The sequence below is a fragment of the Gnatocerus cornutus genome, chromosome 3, assembly GCF_029298725.1.
Source record: "Gnatocerus cornutus isolate USDA-ARS CGAHR chromosome 3, icGnaCorn1.1, whole genome shotgun sequence".
NCBI lineage: Eukaryota > Metazoa > Arthropoda > Insecta > Coleoptera > Tenebrionidae > Gnatocerus > Gnatocerus cornutus.
In genome coordinates, this window is record NC_142235.1 from 12257239 (window position 1) to 12275476 (window position 18238).

Below are 18238 nucleotides of genomic sequence, written 5' to 3' on the forward strand. Positions count from 1 at the left end.
GCTCATTGTCAAGTGGCGTGGAATGTGGAACCCGCCATTTCGTGAGCGTCTCGTGTACCGTCGTGTTCTCCGTGCATTTCGCGTAACCACGACGCGTTAATAAAAAAAAACAAACTAAATGACACATGTCATTAAAATCTGATTAATCTCTCGAATTTGTTTGTCGCTTGTACCCCAATCTCCAACACCTAGAAAAATTACCAGTGTCCGCTAAACAGTGCAAATAATGCGGTAAATTTGGCCAACCTGCTCAGCTTCTGTCAAAATCCTCCCCGGCGCATGTCCGTCAAAGTCAAACATGGCCGGTCGTAGCGGTTATGATGATAGAGACAACAGGTAAATACGAATTTATTGTAAAAATTGAGTGAGATTGTCTTCCCAGAAGTGGAAACTTTCTTACTTTCACATTGGTGCATCTGTGCGGTGTGGAATTACAAGTGTTTGGTGGCTATTTGTGGTTAAAGCGTGGAAAGTACGACGTGATTCACACGCGGTTTGTTTTGCAGGGATTTCGGCGGCGGCGGTGGCGGCGGCCGAAGAGGTGGCAGGAAACCGTTCCCGACCGAACCACCCTTCACCGCGTATGTGGGAAATTTGCCGCATGGAATTGTGCAAGGAGATGTCAATCGCATGTTCGACAGCCTGAGCGTCAAGAATGTCAGACTGGTCATGGATAAGGAAACTGACAGATTCAAGGTAATTTATAACCTCAGTTTTGCCCCAAAACATCGGCAAAATGCGGTCGCAGCGGGCCAGTGCGGCGTGCCTGCAGGGCTGCCAATACCGGCTAATTCGGGGAATCTAGGGACTTTCGTGTTGGCGGGGAAAACAAAATTGACGCTCACCAATCATTACAATAATCAAACGCCGGTTTTCTCTCAGCTTTTGACCTCCAGACCTGATAAAAATTAATAAAAAAAAGTTGTTTTTCCCTGTTCGTAATTTTTAAAACTTCTAATTTATTACGTAATTTGACCTTTGCTCTGCACCACGCGTTAGATAACATTGTTTTCGACTACTTTGTTTATTTTTTTCGCTTCAAATATTCCAGACAGTATGGTCCAGTGGGCACTAAATTTAGTAAGAAAAGAATTATGATCAAAGGTGGCCATGAAACACTACAAAAAAACAAACAGTACTTTAAGGAGTTTCTTAAAGCATCGCTAACAATTGAAAAACAATGCTATAATGTAGTCTTAAAGCACCGAATTAGAAATATAAATGTTTATTTTGATTATTTAATGAAGATTTATGCTGCAGATGCCTTGTAATTTGAATTCTGTTGGTAGCTCTGCTGCTTGACATGGCGATCTGATAAAACAGAGCTACCAACATGTTAAACTCATCAAGGTCGACTAGACACCACACCGACTAGATTCAATTCTGCACGCGCCATATTTATGATGTCACTACTCGACAACTTGATTTACAGCGTGTTCATAAACACTAAAAAAGTAACTAAAAACTGTCATTGTTTGTGACGTCACGAGTGATTCTATATTTTCACTCCTGGATTTGTGCTGCAGTCTGTTGGTAGCTCTGCTATAGTGACATTCAATGTTTATAAAACAGAGCTACCAACGGATTAAAACAATCGAAGCCGCGCGACATTTGTGATGTCACGACTAAACTACTGTGTACAGCGTGTCTTTATAAAACTCTTTTATACTTAGGGCTTCTGCTACGTGGAGTTCGCCACCCTCGAGGACCTCGAACAGGCCGTCAGCATGAACGGCTTAGTGGACGTCGAAGGCCACCCGGCGAAAATCGACGTGGCTGAAGGCAAAAGAAGCGAACGGGGCGGCGGTTTCGACCGCGGACGCGGCGGTCGTGGCGGTTTCCGCGGTCCTCGACCTGGAGGCGGCGATCACCGTTTTGAAGAGTTCGACCGACGAGGAGGAGGCGGTGGAGGTCGCGGAGGTTCTTTCAATGGTAACTGCCGATACCTTCAAGAGCAGACATTTTTGTTGTTTATGTAGACAGGGGAGGAAACAGAGGGAACTACGGGAACTTCTCCGCAGAAGAAGGCGGTAACAGAGAGTGGTCTTCGCGAGCCAACCGCGGCGGCAACAACGGTGGCGGAGGAGGAGGAGGCGGCGGCGGCGGTGGCGGAGGAGGCTTCGGGGGAAGACCTCGCCAAGAGAGAAGATCGTTCACTGAGGATTTGCCAAATCCTGCTCCAGGTACTTGTTGTGTTTTTTACGTTGGTAGTTCGTACGGTGCTCGAGGTTAAAGCAGAGCTACCAACAGTCTGTTTCCATGGCAACCTTTCGGAAGTTAGTTTTGAGCATGGAAGCAGCCGCCTCTGATTTTGACGATTTTTTGCTTGATGCTTTTTTCTTTGCGTCAACCTGCAGAGCTACCAACCCCGCTCTGACTAGTAATTCGTGTTTAGTGACTTTGTTTTTCTCCCCCAACCTAGCGACTTTTGTTCCAGACACCACAGGCAGGCCGAAGTTGAAGTTGCAGCCGAGAACAATTAAAGATCCAGTAAATGCGATGGCTGAAACGTCACAAACGTCGACAATTTTTGGCGGTGCCAAACCGCGAGAAGAGAAATTACTTGATAAACAGTAAAATGTTTGTTGATTGTGTGTATTTGATTTTTAAGATTAATATTTATCTTTCTTTTCTTATTTTGAACTGATCCTTTTATATTAGGCGATTGTAACTGGAGTAATAAATTTTTTGATTGATTTTATTGTGTGGGATTTAGAAGAAATTCCAGAGTTTTTTGTTTTCGGCTTTCTTGCGCCGTTCATGTCAAGATTTTATAGCGTTGCATTTTATACAAGATTGAGATCTTGGGTTTCATTGTAGCTATATTTAGGTTTTCTTTTTTTTTTTGTTTATGTATTTGTAATTAATCTGTAGATTTTTACAAAACATACCGACTAATTTATTTTATTATTATATAATAGGATGATAATCTTACTACTTCTGCTGTGTTTTTTAAAACGTAAAGTGATGGAGATGATTGTTACAATTGTATTTATTATTTTTGTATAGAATTTTGGGTATGTTCTGGAAAAGTCATTTTCGTAAATACAAATCTTAATCATGTTAATAATGAGCATTGTAAAAATGGTACTGTTGATTTTTTGTAATTTACCCAATTTTTACAATGCTGAGCATAAAATTTACACATATTGTGTAATATATGGTCTTGTATGATATATAAAATAAATTGTGAATTTAAGTATACACACAGCATTTCGAACACCCTGTATAGTGAAAACCCCAGGCAACTGTAAATAAAATATATTCAACAATACAAGCGTCAATCTTAAAATATCACTCTTTAATTATCAAAACTACTTTCTTTACTAATTTTGGCATTAAAATCGTGCGTCTTCCGTCAAGTTGCTCTCCAACGTCCACTCCGAGCCAGTGCTAAAACAAACGAAGATCACCGCCTACTCTTCACACCACTCAATACTCACTCAAAATTTCTCACCTATCGTTAGCTCTTTATCTACTTTTTTTAAGCTGTTAATATGAAGAAAAATTAGTAAAAAGAAAAGAACAGAGTTAGCACAAAACACAACATAAAAGACGCATACATACATGTCCATTAAGTAGACTCAATCAAGCGTTCTCTGCAAAAATGACAGAACTAAAGCTCCGCCCCTAACAAAAGACAGTCGCAAACAAGTGTTACCTAGAGTAGCTGACGGGGTTGACGGACAATTGAGCATCTGAGGGCGCCATGATGTACTTCCTGACTAGACGGTACCGGAGGAGTTCGGTGTTGCCCATGGAGATGGCCATGTGGACCACCAGGTATGCGCAGAAGATGAGGTAGCACACGCCGATGATAACGACGAAGCAGAGGGCGAACCAATGAAGATGGAGCGAGTTCATCGTCTCGATGACGAAGTAGGTGTTGATGGCGATGACCACCACGCTGAGAAGAATCGAGGCCACTTTGTTGAACCACCCGTTGACGAACTCGCCCATTATCTGCGGGTTGCTGGTGAACGCGATGGTCGGGATGGTGGCGAACGGCAACTGGAGGCTCATAATCGCGTTCAGCACGTCGTTCATCCCCGTCAAATCCTCGATATGGCTGAAGAAGGCAAGACAAAACGTCGGCACTATGGCGATGGTCCTGGTGAACAAAACTCGCTTCCACCTCGCCCATTGGAGATTCAAGAACCCCTCCATGGTAAACTGCCCAGCGTACGTTCCAGTCATGGTGGAACTCTGGCCGGCGGCTAAGATCCCCACTGCCCAGATGTACATAGCGAGGAGCCCATACGTGCACCCCAGGAAAACTCCACCCTTAAAGAGGTCCGCCTCCACGTAGTCGTCGTTTTGGGGGAAAATCGACGCGTTGATGGAGGGGTAGTGCACACAGAGATCGTGCACCTCTCTGTTGGTTTTGTGGAAAAGCCCGTGGGCGAAAACAGCCACCACGAAGACGTTGATGATGAAACTGACGAAGAGGGCGATGGCGGCTTCCACGAAGAAGTATAAATTTGCGTCACGGACTTTCGCTGGTTTCGTTCGGTCGATGTCGCGGGATTTGACGAGGGCGGAATGGAGGTACAGGTTGTGGGGCATTATCACAGCACCTGGAGCAGAGAGAGTGAGTGAGCGAACCAACGCACGAATGAATGTACACTTCCGACCAAAAGTAAATGGTACACTTTTTGTCATTGTGGAACGGGTTAAAAAGTAATCCACTGTGCACAAATAGGGCGTCATCAGAACTACATACTAATTATTGAGTAGTCAATTAATTAATACTAATCCTAATAAGTAGACAATTAATTAAATCATCACTAAAAGAAAAAAATTGTCAGATTGGAACTGTGAGACAAGCAATTTCAATTTCCAAAATAAAGCATTATTTCACATGTTTGATACAGTGGCGGCCAAAATGAAGTGGTACAAGTCTTAGATCTGATTTTTTCAAAAATTAAGCTGTGTAAAACAGGCTTTCAAAGTAGGCATAATGATAATTATTGTAGGTTTAACAATGACAGTAATAAAATAAACCTTGTAGATTAATAATTTTATTATGGCTACCAAGAATTTTGCATCTGTATAAAAATTTATAAACTGAGAATTCAGGAACAATGCACGGATGGAGAAAAATCACATCGACTTTAAAAAAATTAAAAAGGTTAAACCGAGTTCAAGAATGTAATAAAATAATTTAATTAGTGTTAACAACGCAAGTTTATCATCTGTTGTAACATAAAAATCAGTTTAAGAAAAAAAGCCGACAAATATGTAATTGGTATCTGATGTTAGAATTAAAAAAAATTGCATAAAAAAGAAGACTGCCTAAAACGGAAACATTGGACGGTCACTTGCGATTCCGTTTTATACAAGTTTCACTGAATTAAGTGCCTAGTTATCTAGTAGAGTCAGACCTCGCCTTTTGATGATTTCGTGCAGATTTCTGCTGTTTTCTTGCAATTCAGCCGTTGAATCTTGATAAAATATGGTGCTTTTGTAGATTTCGAACTTTTCTTTGCGAGTTCAAGCCAGAAAACGGCGAGAATCAGCGAGAAATCGTCATTTAGCATCGAAATAAGCGGATTTCTCTAGAATTTTGATGAATTCGTGCAGATTTCTGCTGTTTTCTTTCAATTTAGCCGGGTACTTTTGTAGATTTCGAGCTCTTCTTTGCGAATCCAAGCCAGAAAACGGCGAGAATCAGCGAGAAATCGTCGTTTAGCATCGAAATAAGTGGATTTCTCTTGAATTTTGATGAATTCGTGCAGATTTCTGCTGTTTTCTTTCAATTCAGCCGTTGAATCTTGATAAAAATTGGTGCTTTTGTAGATTTCGAGCTCTTCTTTGCAAATCCAAGCCAGAAATCGTCGTTTAGCATCAAAATAAGCGGATTTCTCTAAGAATTTTGATGATTTCGTGCATATTTCAGCTGTTTTCTTGCATTCAGCCGTTGAATCTTGATAAAAATTGGTGGGTTAGGTTCCACAAGAAATCCGCAAACCGCAAAAACCGCGATGGGCAAGTACAACATCATGGTAAAAACGATATCTAATGTGGCTTTCGTTTTAGTTTAGACAAAACGTACCTATAAGGTGAAAAATACCTCTCTGCTTTAATAACTTGTCGATATCGTGTGGAATATTAAACACTTGACATTAGCAATTCTGTCCGCGAACGGAAATCAACTCGCGAACGGCGAAAAAAGGGAATACAACAGTGCACCGCATAAAATCAAATCAGCAAAGGGCAAATTCGCGAACAGCGAAGTCCGACTGTATTGGTAGTCATAAAAACGTCCTATTGTAGTTATACAAGGTGTTTATAAATGTTTCTAGCATCAAGGGTAGCTCTGGAATTCCTGTCGTGCACTACTTTGCCGCTTTGTTTTCATAGTGAATATAACTATGTTGAAAATTATTTACAAGGTGTTTATAAATGTTTCTAGCATCAAGCGTGGCTTTGGAATTCATGTCGTACATTATTTTGCCGCTTTGTTTTCATAGTGACTATAACTATCAGGAAAATTATTTATAATGTTACTTACTTCAGTGACGTTTTAGTTACGGTTTTATGCCCAAGTTTTCGATTTTCAGGTTTTAAACTACAACTGGAACAGTTTATTTCTCAAAACTTACTTTGCTTCATGTTTGAGGTTAACTGCAAATGTCAGTTGACAAATCGAAACCCACATTTGTAATGAGCGGCAAATTTCTTTGACATTTCATAGCCACCCTTGATGCTAGAAACATTTATAAACACGTTGTATAATGTTACTTATTTCAATGACGTTTCAGTTACGGTTTTGTGTCCAAATTTTTGATTTTCAGGTTTGAAATCCCAACTAGAACAGTTTTCTTCTCAAAACTAACTTTGCTCTATGATTGAGGTTAACTACAAATGTCAGTTGAAAAATCTAAACCCACATTTATAATGAGCGGCAAATTTCTTTGAGATTTCCTAGCCACCCTTGATGCTAGAAACAATTATAAGCACCTTGTACTATAGTCAGAATTTTGTAACTTTGGTTTCCGCCTACCTTTTGGGCCAATTGAATTTTAGCTGGAAGTCTGATTCACTCTGCAAAATTTTGATAGTTCGTCGATATTTGCTAAAAGTCGGGGTAGAAATGTCTACACATTAGAAGATGTGTAGACATTTCTACGACGAAACTTTCACGATTAATTGAATTCTGGCAAAACCGCAAATCTTCTTGACATGTGTGACACTTGAGCCGTCAAATTTTTGATTATGTTGAGTAAAGGAGGCTAGCCATTTCTTGATTCGACAAATTCAAATCGTCATTTGTTCATGTGGGCGGGGTTAAACCAAAGTTATAAAATTCCGACTATAATAGATCAACAGTTTAATTTTTGGCCTGGATGACAATGTCGTTCAAGAGCTGTCCCACTTTATTTTGGGCTTCGCTGTATATTTCATACCAATTGATAGTGTGGCCCCCATTTTAGTGTTAAAGAGTGTATACACAATGAGCAGTGTATTGTGCGATGCTAGGAAATTTTGGAAAAGTTGGTATTACTTGCAAAGTAATGAAGTAGAGGGGGATGACGCAGTCAAAGTTTTAATTGTTGACATTTTCTGGTTTTCAAAAAGTGGATTGTAACCGGATGAAAATGCTTGCGCCAACGTTAAAAAAAGCAATTTCGGTCTTCATTTGCTCTGTACCAATGTGTAAGTTGACATTTAAGATTTCACATGAGAGTCATTATTTTGTTTAAAATTTTAGAGCATAAACTATAGACCATAGTTCAATTGTTACAAAGGAATATTGTCTGGCCACCATAAACTTCACTGTTCTGTAAGTTTCACCATTTAAAAAGGTAGACCTAATGTTAGGTGTATTTCAGGCCACATTCAATTTCTTTCTATTTGATGGTTTGGTTATTGCAAAGTTTGTTTGGTATACACATACGACATCGTTAAAAAAAGTGATCACTTTTGTAAAGGAAAACACTTTTGGAACCGTCTAATTGCTACAAATCTTAAAAATGCACCATTAAAGGGACACAACTTTGTTAAACTTCTTTGCAATGGGAGTTTTGTGCTGACAGCCGCACCTCAGAGTGAATCCCATGACAATTGGTCATAATTTGGAAAAAGACGTTTTATTTCCTACACTAAAACAACATGAAATCTTTGATATGTGAGGTATAGACGTATTCAAATTCAGCAATTCAAAATCCTCGATGGTTGAGGTAGTTAGAATTTACCTAAATACGAATTGAACACTTTATAGTTGACTATGTAAACATTAAAAGCTTTGCTAAATTCTCCATGTGTTTCACTTCTAACCAGTTCTTCTAATAAGTTAACAACTTAAATATTTCAGTCATACGACTGCGGGCCACGCAAACTTTATAATTTCATTGTCAACAACTAGAAAAAGAATCCACTTCTTTGAAAACCATTCAAAAGCCATTCCAATTTTGAAATAACTTCAAATTTCCGTAAATACGGGAGCCAATTAATGTTTACAAATGATGACGTTTCTGTCAAAGTGCTGTCAGACAAGGTCGTCAACTTTTGGTGTATAAAAATGTCCCTATGAAGTACATTCCTCCACACAATTTTTTGGGATAGTCCCAAACTACGGGCCAAGTTTGACATTTGGACCTCACTATCAATTGATATGAAGTATATGTTTTAATAATGACATTCTTAAGCCAATCATAATAATCATTATGCCTACTTCGTTCCTGTTCAAAATTCAGGTGAACACAACTAAATTTTTGAGAGAACAGCGTCCAAGACTTGTTCCAATTACTTTTGGTCGTGGCTACGTATGAAAGTACACTGTCGACCAAAAGTAACTGGTACATTTTTGTGATTGTAGAACGGGTTAAAATCTTTTGAACGACTAATAGAGCGTCATCAGAACTACAAAACTTAATAAGTACACAATTTATTAAACGTGATTTACGGAAACTAAAATTTTGAGAGAACAGCGTCAAGACTCGTACCAATTACTTTTGGTCGTCACTGTACGAACGAGCGCGCAAAAGAATGTACACCGACTGCCAAAAGTGCCTTTATTGCCTTTGTGGAACTTGTGGAGCGAATTAAAATGAATCTATTGAAGTGCTAACAGGATGTCATCAGAACTATTTATACTGAGTAATTAATTAATTAAAGGATGTAGCGATACATTCAAAAATAAATATTCAAACTACACGTCATTTCAGCTTCTAAAAGAAAGCTTTATCAATTTTTTCATTTGTTTTATCCATGTCATTGTAAAGCCTACCGTAATAATCATTTTGCCTACTTCTTTCATGTTTAAAACCCAGATGTACACTACCGCTCAAAAGTATTTGCCCACCTAAAAATATTATTAATAATTAATAATCATTGCACGCGTTTCCATACCTAACTTAACTTTTTCTTCACCAATTCTGTCACTAATTTTTTAAGAACAATAAACTTTCGCAACCACAAATTAAAGAAGTTTTGTTGTCAAAGACCTCCACGATATTAAAAAAAAAAAAAACGATAAATGTCAATCAACACTTTAGTATTTGCATTTGTAGGCTGATGTATTGTGAAAATATGTGAAACGATGACTTTTTCAAAATTTCTAAAAGTACATTAAAAAAATAAAAAAATTGATATTTTCTAAAGCATCAAAAAAAAAATCCTGTTAGAATCAATGAAATATATAAATATGAAAACAAAAAACGCCAAACAAAAGTGGAAGAATTATTTTGGAGCTCCTTAAAACAAATGTTGGTGGGCAAATACTTTTGAGCGGAAGTGTACACAACAAAATTTTTGAGAAAATAGCGTTAGACTTCTTCCAGTTACTTTTGGTCTTCACTGTACGAACGAACGAACGGGCGAATGAACAAACGAACGAAGGAGCAAGGGAATGCACGAACACAAGACATGAACAAATGTACACTGACGGCCAAAAGTAGCTGGTGCATTTTTGGTGATGGTTGAACTATCAATAGGGCGATATAAGAACTACTAAAACTTAAAAGTAAAGTCCGTTTTTTTTAAAAAAAAAAAAACACCAACACCGCAATCTTCCCCTGCATTACAACCGGCAACGTTGCCTAGGGAGATTTTTGGTGAGAAAACAATTGTCAAATTTTTGACATTTCTGAAAATTAGGCAAAAAAAGTTTCTTTTGCAGCCTGTTGGATTGCAAATCAAAAGATTTAATAGTGAAAAGACTCGACACAGCCTGAAAGGCCGTTTTGTGTAATCAAATTGTCAATTAGGCAGCTAACCTATTTGATTTTATCACCAAAAAGTCACCATCGACGACGTTGCCGGTTGTAAAGTGGTGGGAGAGTGCGGTGTTGGTGGTTTTTTAATAAAAAAACGGACTTTATACAATTTAATAAAATTGTATTGTTACGAGAAGATTCTGGAAGCTTCGAGCGCCAGCGCTGGAACGTTCCGCTCTGCTCTAGAGCGAGCGATTCGTGGAATAATTCTTATTCATACGCGGAACTCCCGAATATTCTCGCAGCGCTCCAGCATTAGGCTAGTGGTAGGGGAATATCTGTATATAGGGGAGTAGTGATAGGATTGTAGATAGTCTAGTATTTGGAAATCCTGAAAAGTGTTGTAATTGTGAAGTACGAGAGTGTTCATAGTGCACAATAAAATTGTTATTGTTACAAGCGAGACTTTTGATTTTTCGGCCAACGTGACAACTGGTGTCAGAAAGTGGGATCCCGTCCAGCATTGTGATCGAGAAAATTCTGGAATTTTCGATCGGAAAATTCGTGACATTACCGGACTGTGACATTGTTACTTGATTGTGGACAATTTTTATGCCTGTTCAAACCAGACAGCAAGCCGCAGAAATGGAGGCGCTGCAAGAATTGATGGCTTCGATGATGGCGAAAATGGACACACAACAAAAATTGATTACGAATTTAGAAGAAAAAAGACGGTAGTACAAGATTCTGTGTGGATTACCGAAAACTCAACGATGTTACCAAGAAAGACAGTTTTCCATTACCCCGGATTGACGACACTCTCACAACTCTGTCAGGGTCGACGTGGTTCTCAACCTTAGACCTGAAGAGTGGATATTGGCAAGTGGGACTTCATCCCGAAGACAAGGAAAAGACAGCGTTCTCCACGGGAAGTGGCCTGTACCACTTTACGGTTATGCCTTTTGGGCTTTGCAACGCACCCGCTACATTCGAAAGACTAATGGAATGTGTGTTGCGAGGATTGACGTGGACAACTTGTCTGGTTTATTTAGACGACGTTATGGTCATGGGTAAAAACTTCGATGAACACCTGAAGAACCTTCAAGAAGTGGTAGACCGGTTTAGGGGTGCCAATTTAAAACTTAATCCGAAAAAGTGCCATCTATTTCGGAAGAAAGTGGAGTTTCTGGGGCATACGGTGTCATCTGAAGGAATCAAGACCTGCGAAGATAAGATTCAGGCGATTAAGGAATGGCCCAGACCCAAGGACAAGCACGATGTGAGAAGTTTTATTGGACTTTGCACGTATTATCGGCGGTTTGTAGAAGGTTTCGCCAACATTGCTGCACCTCTGCACAAACTAACGGAAGCAAAGGCATCATTCAACTGGACATCAGACTGCGAAAGCAGTTTCAAGCGGCTGAAGTTAGCTTTGTGCACTAGCCCGATTTTGAGCTACCCCAGGACTCATGGAAAGTTCGTCTTGGACACAGATGCCAGTAACATCGGCATTGGAGCGGTGTTATCGCAGGTGCAGGATGGAGAAGAGAGAGTGATCGAGTATTACAGCAAAGTGTTGAGCAAGCAAGAGAGAAATTACTGCGCTACAAGAAAGGAATTGCTGGCCGTTGTAAAATCCGTAGAGCATTTCCACAAATACTTGTTTGGCCACGAGTTCTTGATAAGGACTGATCATGCTGCCCTCACGTGGTTACTACAGATGAAAGACGCCGAAGGACAAGTGGCTAGGTGGATTGAGCGGCTGCAGCAATACCACTTCAAAATCAAACATCGACCAGGAAAGCAACACAATAACGCTGACGCTCTCTCTAGAAGACCTTGCAAGGATTGCAAGCAGTGCGCGAAGATTGAAGGGCCATTGCCGATAAACAGGATGGTTATCGGTTGTGATGATGACTGGACTACGGAGAATCTTCGGAAGGATCAACAGGCGGACCAGGAAATTGGGCCACTGCTGGAGTGGAAGGAAGCGGATAATGGAAGGCCGCGTTGGGAAGATGTCTCGGAAAAGAGTCCAGGGTTGAAGGCGATGTGGGCGCAGTGGGACTCACTGCGAGTAGAAAATGGGGTACTGAAAAGGGCTTGGGAAAGCGCAGACGGGAAGAAAGTAACCTCCCAGTTACTAGTGCCCAAGAATAGAGTTCCCCAAGTACTCAAGGAGGTCCATGACGGAACATCAGGCGCTCACTTCGGAGTGAACAAAACCTTAAGTAAGATTAGGCAGCGGTATTACTGGGTTGGCTGCCGGGAAGATGTCGAACGATGGTGTAGGAGATGTTCAGTTTGTGGGGCGAGCAAGGGACCTCGAACGCGAACTAAAGGAGGCATGAAACAATACAACGTGGGAGCCCCGTTCGAGAGAATCGCTCTAGATGTGGCCGGGCCATTTCCAAAAACTGATGACGGCAACAAGTACATCTTGGTTGTGCAGGATTATTTCAGTAAATGGCCGGAAGCGTATGCCCTTCCCAACCAAGAAGCCACTACAGTAGCTCGAGTCCTAGTGGATAATTTCTTCAGCAGGTTTGGAGTTCCACTCGAAATGCATTCCGATCAAGGAAGGAATTTTGAGTCTGGCGTTTTTCAAGAGATGTGTAAGCTGCTGGGAATTAGGAAGACTCGAACCACACCCTTGCACCCGCAATCCGACGGCATGGTCGAGAGATTCAATCAGACGATGGAGGAACATCTGTCCAAGGTAGTGGAAGAGCACCAGAGGGATTGGGATCGTCGACTGCCCTTGTTTATGATGGCCTACAGAGCTGCCATTCATGAAACCACGGGAGAAACACCAGCGAAGATTGTGTTTGGAAGAGAGCTGCGTCTCCCTTGTGATCTTCTGCTTGGTTCGCCTGGGGCGGAGCGAAGGGAAGTACCGGAATTCGTCGACAACCTGAGGGAGACCCTACTGGATACACACCACCTTGTGAGGCAGAGGATCAAAATGGCTAGTGACAGAATGCGGTCCCGATATAATGTGACGGCTAATCATGAAGGATTCAACGAAGGAGACTTGGTGTGGTTATTCAACCCTCGACGAAAGAAGGGCCTATCTCCGAAGTTGACACCTACATGGGAGGGACCGTATAAGGTGATCAAGCGGATCAACGACGTGGTGTATCGGATCCAACGCAGCGCCCGTTCAAAGATGAAAGTGGTTCATCTAAATAGACTTTGTAAATATCACGGAGAATCAGGTGTTTGGTCTGATCGGGACGATCAGAACTAAGAGGGGGGCAGTGTTACGAGAAGATTCTGGAAGCTTCGAGCGCCAGCGCTGGAACGTTCCGCTCTGCTCTAGAGCGAGCGATTCGTGGAATAATTCTTATTCATACGCGGAACTCCCGAATATTCTCGCAGCGCTCCAGCATTAGGCTAGTGGTAGGGGAATATCTGTATATAGGGGAGTAGTGATAGGATTGTAGATAGTCTAGTATTTGGAAATCCTGAAAAGTGTTGTAATTGTGAAGTACGAGAGTGTTCATAGTGCACAATAAAATTGTTATTGTTACAAGCGAGACTTTTGATTTTTCGGCCAACGTGACAGTATTCATCAGCAAAAGAAAATTAACAGGAGTATAAAAGCCGATTTACAGAAGCTACATTGAATCGTTTATTTCGATTAAGTATTTAACATCACGTTAAAGTGACATCTGACCGTTTGTCCTCCAATCAAATGTCAGTAATCGTCAAATTAGTTGCAAGATTAAATTAATTTCAATTAAATTATTGCGTAAACCCACCATAAGACGCGTAATTTCAACTTCCAGAAGAAAACATTGTCAGATGTTTAATTTGTTTTATTATTGTCATTGTTATTAACCTACCGAGCATTACGCCTACTTCGTTCATGTTCAAAATCCAGATTTACACAATTAAATTTTTGAGAAAACAGCGTTCAAAACTTGTTCCAGTTACTTTTAGTCGTGACTATATGAACGAGCCCGCGAAAAAATGTAAAAAATGTAAAAATAGGTGAGATCCTTTTTGCCTTTGTGGAACAAACTCAAAACGAATCTATTGAACTACTAACAAAACTTTATCAGAACTACTAATACAGCAATTCCATATGTCACGGGTGTGACAAAATAACAACATTTTTTTAATTTATTTACGACTAAGAGCTTTTTCAAGCAGAAGTACACTGTTATCAGGTAGGTTAAAGTGCTGCAAATTATCTAAATAAAATTTGTTAAGTTACGATTGCAGATCATAGAGCAGCAAATTAATTTGTGGTGTCACGGGTGTGACGTGTACAAATTAAATTTATTGTTTTTAATAACATTTTTCTATATTTCTGCGAATCACAAAAGTCAGATTTCTTCTCCTTTAGTACACAAATATATGAACTATAGGCACACATTTTAAGCCTCTTTGCAATTAAAATAACCAATTCAATTGTGCACTGTATATTTTAGAAAACTAACGGGTGTGACATACATTTGTAACGGGCGTGACAAGGCAAAACTTGTTAAATAAACGTTGCTAAAAAATGAAAATAATGTAGCAGAAAGACTAATTTTATTAATGCTTGTAACATTTTGAACAAAGTAAGTTATATTTTACACAGGCGAAGGCGCCCACAGCCCCCAGTTTCGGTTTCACAAATTGGTCGAGTGTACTTATATCCGCTAGACATACCTACATTCACCCTAAACTAACTTGTTTATTTGGACATAATATGAGATATTGTTGGATATTTGGTTTGATTGCTTGAATATTTTTACTTAGTTGATTCAGATATTTTGACTTTGAATTCACCAGTATACAAAATATTTATATTATTAATTGATTTTTTGTTTTCAAAAAGAAATCCTTAGCAGAATTGTTAATTACCTTTCTGTGAACGATACGTTTATTTGTGCCTCCCATACCATCCAGAGTTTTTTTAACATGTGAGCATTTTAATAGGAGTTGTTAAAACCAACTGTGTGTACATGTTTAAGCCTTAAATCATCAAAATTTGGAAAGTCCGATCTAACAATTGTCACACCCGTGACATTTATTTTCAGTATTTCTCTAATATCTCTTTTAACTTTAATTAGTGCAAAAACTGTATTATCAATTTGTTACTTTGTATACAAATTATCAATTTTTAACTCCACAGATTTCAACCAGTTTTGCCAACTTTTGTTAAAATATTGTCACGGGTGTGACAAATTTTCTTAACAAAGTTTTAATTCAAAAACAAATTATGAAATTACTTTTTTATGTATTCAGTATCTGATGTGTTAGGTAAATAGTTCAAACTGATTTGTCCACTAATTTTAAATTCTTGGAATTTATATTTTGAGTGAAAAAAAATAAGTGAAGTTAAGCGAAACATTTAAATAAAATAGATGAACGAAAGTGTAGTTAAAAGAAGGTAGTTATTTAAAGTATCAAGAAGCAAACAAATCAACCATTCATGGTTTTGGTTAATTTAAGATTGATATATTCGATTTTTCACAAAATTATGTTTCTGCAAGTTGTTTTAGTTTTTAATGTGTCAGGTTCAGTTCGTGTGGAACTGCTGAATACTAAGTAGTTAATTAATTAAAGGAGGTGGCAATACATTAAAAAATTAAAAGAAAGTAAATTTCAAAATACACTAAGGAGCCCTGGGACTTTTTCCAAAAGTCAATTTTTTCATTTGTTTTATTAATTTCATTGTTAAGGCTACTTCGTTCATGTTTGAAAGTCAAACTTTTACCACATTTTTGAAGAAACAGCGTCTTGGCCGTCACTATAACAAAGGAACGAAAGAATATGACGTACCTACTATTCCGACTGCTTGTAGGAGAGCCCCCGAGTCACACCCTTCGCACCAAGGCACAAACATTCCTTCAATTACTTTCAACTGGTCGGGCTTTGAAGTTATGTACTCAAATCCAAATGTTACCCCCATAACTGTGATTAGGAGGCCGAAAAACAGCTCCAATTTGCGGAGGCCGTATTTGTCGAGGAACAGAAAGGTGAAGGTGTCGACGATTGTTATTAGGACTCCACCCCACAGCGGGATTCTGTAAAAAAAATTGAATTTTTTTTGAACTTGTACACCCTGGAAATCCTACTCACGCTTTATTTGATAGTAAATAAATGGCGATCGCCGTGCCGATGACCTCTTGCATATCCGAGCCAATAATAGCGATCTCTATCATAATCCACAAGACCAATCTTGGAATTTTCCTATACTGACGATAACACATCTCGGCCAAATGCAGCCCCGTTACGACGCCTAACCGCGCGGAGAGCCTCTGCATCAGCAGCCCCAACATCGTCGCACTTAATAAAACCCATAATAATTTGTACTGTGCCACAGTCCCACTCTGAAGATCACTCTCGATATTCCCAGGATCCAAATAAGCTATTGACATTAAAAATCCTGGTCCAGTGAAAGCCCATAATTTCCTGAAACTAAACCCTGACTAAAACAGAAATCACGAACCCGAATTCTCTTCGAAACTCACAGTTTCTATCTCGGGGATGTGGATTTTCTCGTCGGCGAAGTAAGTCGAGCTTGGGGCCAAACCGGTGGTTTCAGTGGCGGTGGAGGCGTTGGGGGCGGCATCTCCGGATGCTTCAGGCGACGGGGCGTCGCCCTGCGCTTGTGGATCGGATGACATCTGGAAAATAGCCCCCTTTGTTCAAAGATGCTGATTCGCAGTTGTTTCTAACCTCACCTGTCACGTTGACATGCGAGGAGAAACTAAGCGACTTATCGTGCACGTTTAAGATAATCACTGAATCATTTTTACTACTGTTTGAAAGGAATTTCCCAGAAATAAGATAATTATGACAAACACGATAACCTTTACATTTTACGAGATAGGTTTTACTTCGAACTGTCATTGGTTCGAATTTGACAGAACGGAAAATGAAACGTGTGATTGGATGGAATTTTATTTTTGGTGGGGTGGTGGGGGATGAAGTGTTTCCAAAATTTCAAGAATGTCTGGAATAAATATTTTTAATTTTTTCGAGGAAATGCTGCCAAATTTGTTCTATTTGTTTACTTTAGACTAATGACTTTGACATTCAGACAGGAAAACAAGCTAAATTTAACTTTGTCATTGTCAAAATCAAAAACTAAAAAAACACAAATTTTCACAACTCAGAAATATTAATTTTTGGTCCAAAATTTTCAAGTTTTCTTGAAAATTCTCAAAAATCAAGACGCCTTTTCGAAAATTGAGAATCTCAAAACGAAAATTCGTTTTTAATGTTTGAAAAAATGCTGCCAAATTTGTTCTAATTTTACCACTTTTAGAAGAGTTATGACTAGAAAAGTACTGACATTTAGAGAAAAATTAGCATTGCTTAATTTTATACTTGATCAGAATCAAAAACTGTCCTTTTTTTTAATTTCAAAAAATCTTCAAAATTGTCAAAAATCAAAACGCCTTTTTAAAAATTGTCAAAGATCGGGAATTTAGAAAAAAAATCACTTTTGAAGAAGTGCTGACAAGTTTGTTTTAATTATACGACTTTTCAAATAGTCATAATAAAAAATAAATTTGACATTATTGACACCAAAATCACTTATTTATCACTTAATTTTAAAATAAAAATTAGCAAAATTATCAAAACTCAAAAAACCATCAATTTTCTGTCCAAAAACTTTTGGTAACTTTCTTAATTGTCAAAAGTTAAGCCGAGTTGTCAAAAATTGAAAATCTAAAATAAAAATTTGTTTTTAAAATAAATTTCTTTCAGTTTTGTACCTGTTAAGAATAAAAACTGTCAAAAAAATGTTTACATGTTTTATACTTGATCAGAATCAAAAACTGTCCTTTTTTTAATTTCAAAAAATCTTCAAAATTGTCAAAAATCAAAACGCCTTTTTAAAAATTGTCAAAGATCGGGAATTTAGAAACAAAAAATCACTTTTGAAAAAGTGCTGACAAGTTTGTTTTAATTATACGACTTTTCAAATAGTCATAATAAAAAATAAATTTGACATTATTGACACCAAAATCACTTATTTAACACTTAATTTTAAAATAAAAATTAGCAAAATTATCAAAACTCAAAAAACCATCAATTTTCTGTCCAAAAACTTTTGGTAACCTTCTTAA

At 38.7% G+C, this 18238-nt stretch overlaps 2 protein-coding genes across 7 annotated transcripts; one reads left to right on the forward strand and one right to left on the reverse strand.

The window, feature by feature from the left end:
* The first annotated feature begins 6 nt into the window (after positions 1 to 6).
* eIF4H1 (eukaryotic translation initiation factor 4H1) lies at positions 7 to 2696 on the forward strand. Of its 2 annotated transcripts, none has more exons than XM_088031624.1 (5): positions 7 to 336; positions 507 to 696; positions 1674 to 1932; positions 1980 to 2183; positions 2423 to 2696. In XM_088031624.1, the coding sequence occupies exons 1-5, from the start codon at positions 299 to 301 to the stop codon at positions 2575 to 2577; spliced, it is 846 nt and encodes a 281-aa protein (XP_087887750.1). In that variant the 5' UTR covers positions 7 to 298; the 3' UTR covers positions 2578 to 2696. The 2 variants fall into 2 exon arrangements, with proteins under 2 accessions (XP_087887750.1, XP_087887751.1); XM_088031625.1 differs by having other exon boundaries at positions 2438 to 2696.
* A 550-nt stretch (positions 2697 to 3246) lies between these two features.
* Positions 3247 to 17046, reverse strand: LOC148176961 (protein Malvolio-like). Of its 5 annotated transcripts, XR_015769727.1 has the most exons (8): positions 16839 to 17046; positions 16631 to 16786; positions 16239 to 16588; positions 15939 to 16183; positions 3662 to 4577; positions 3568 to 3599; positions 3444 to 3489; positions 3247 to 3393 (listed from the first exon to the last, which is right to left on the reverse strand). XR_015769727.1 is itself a non-coding variant. In XM_088031621.1 (7 exons), the coding sequence occupies exons 1-6, from the start codon at positions 17010 to 17012 to the stop codon at positions 3444 to 3446; spliced, it is 1887 nt and encodes a 628-aa protein (XP_087887747.1). In that variant the 5' UTR covers positions 17013 to 17046; the 3' UTR covers positions 3247 to 3393. The 5 variants fall into 5 exon arrangements, 4 of the variants coding, with proteins under 4 accessions (XP_087887747.1, XP_087887748.1, XP_087887746.1 ...); XM_088031621.1 differs by lacking the exon at positions 3568 to 3599; XM_088031622.1 differs by lacking the exon at positions 3444 to 3489.
* Between the last annotated feature and the right edge of the window lie 1192 nt (positions 17047 to 18238).

Coding starts and splice junctions, on each gene's coding strand:
- LOC148176961 (XM_088031620.1), bottom strand. CDS start 17,012: ATGACAGTTCGAAGTAAAACCTATCTCGTAAAATGTAAAGGTTATCGT. Junction 16,589..16,630: donor ACATCCCCGAGATAGAAACT/GTGAGTTTCGAA, acceptor TTTCTGTTTTAG/TCAGGGTTTAGTTTCAGGAA. Junction 16,184..16,238: donor TATTTACTATCAAATAAAGC/GTGAGTAGGATT, acceptor TTTTTTTTACAG/AATCCCGCTGTGGGGTGGAG.
- eIF4H1 (XM_088031624.1), top strand. CDS start 299: ATGGCCGGTCGTAGCGGTTATGATGATAGAGACAACAG. Junction 697..1,673: donor AGGAAACTGACAGATTCAAG/GTAATTTATAAC, acceptor TTTTATACTTAG/GGCTTCTGCTACGTGGAGTT. Junction 1,933..1,979: donor TCGCGGAGGTTCTTTCAATG/GTAACTGCCGAT, acceptor TTGTTTATGTAG/ACAGGGGAGGAAACAGAGGG.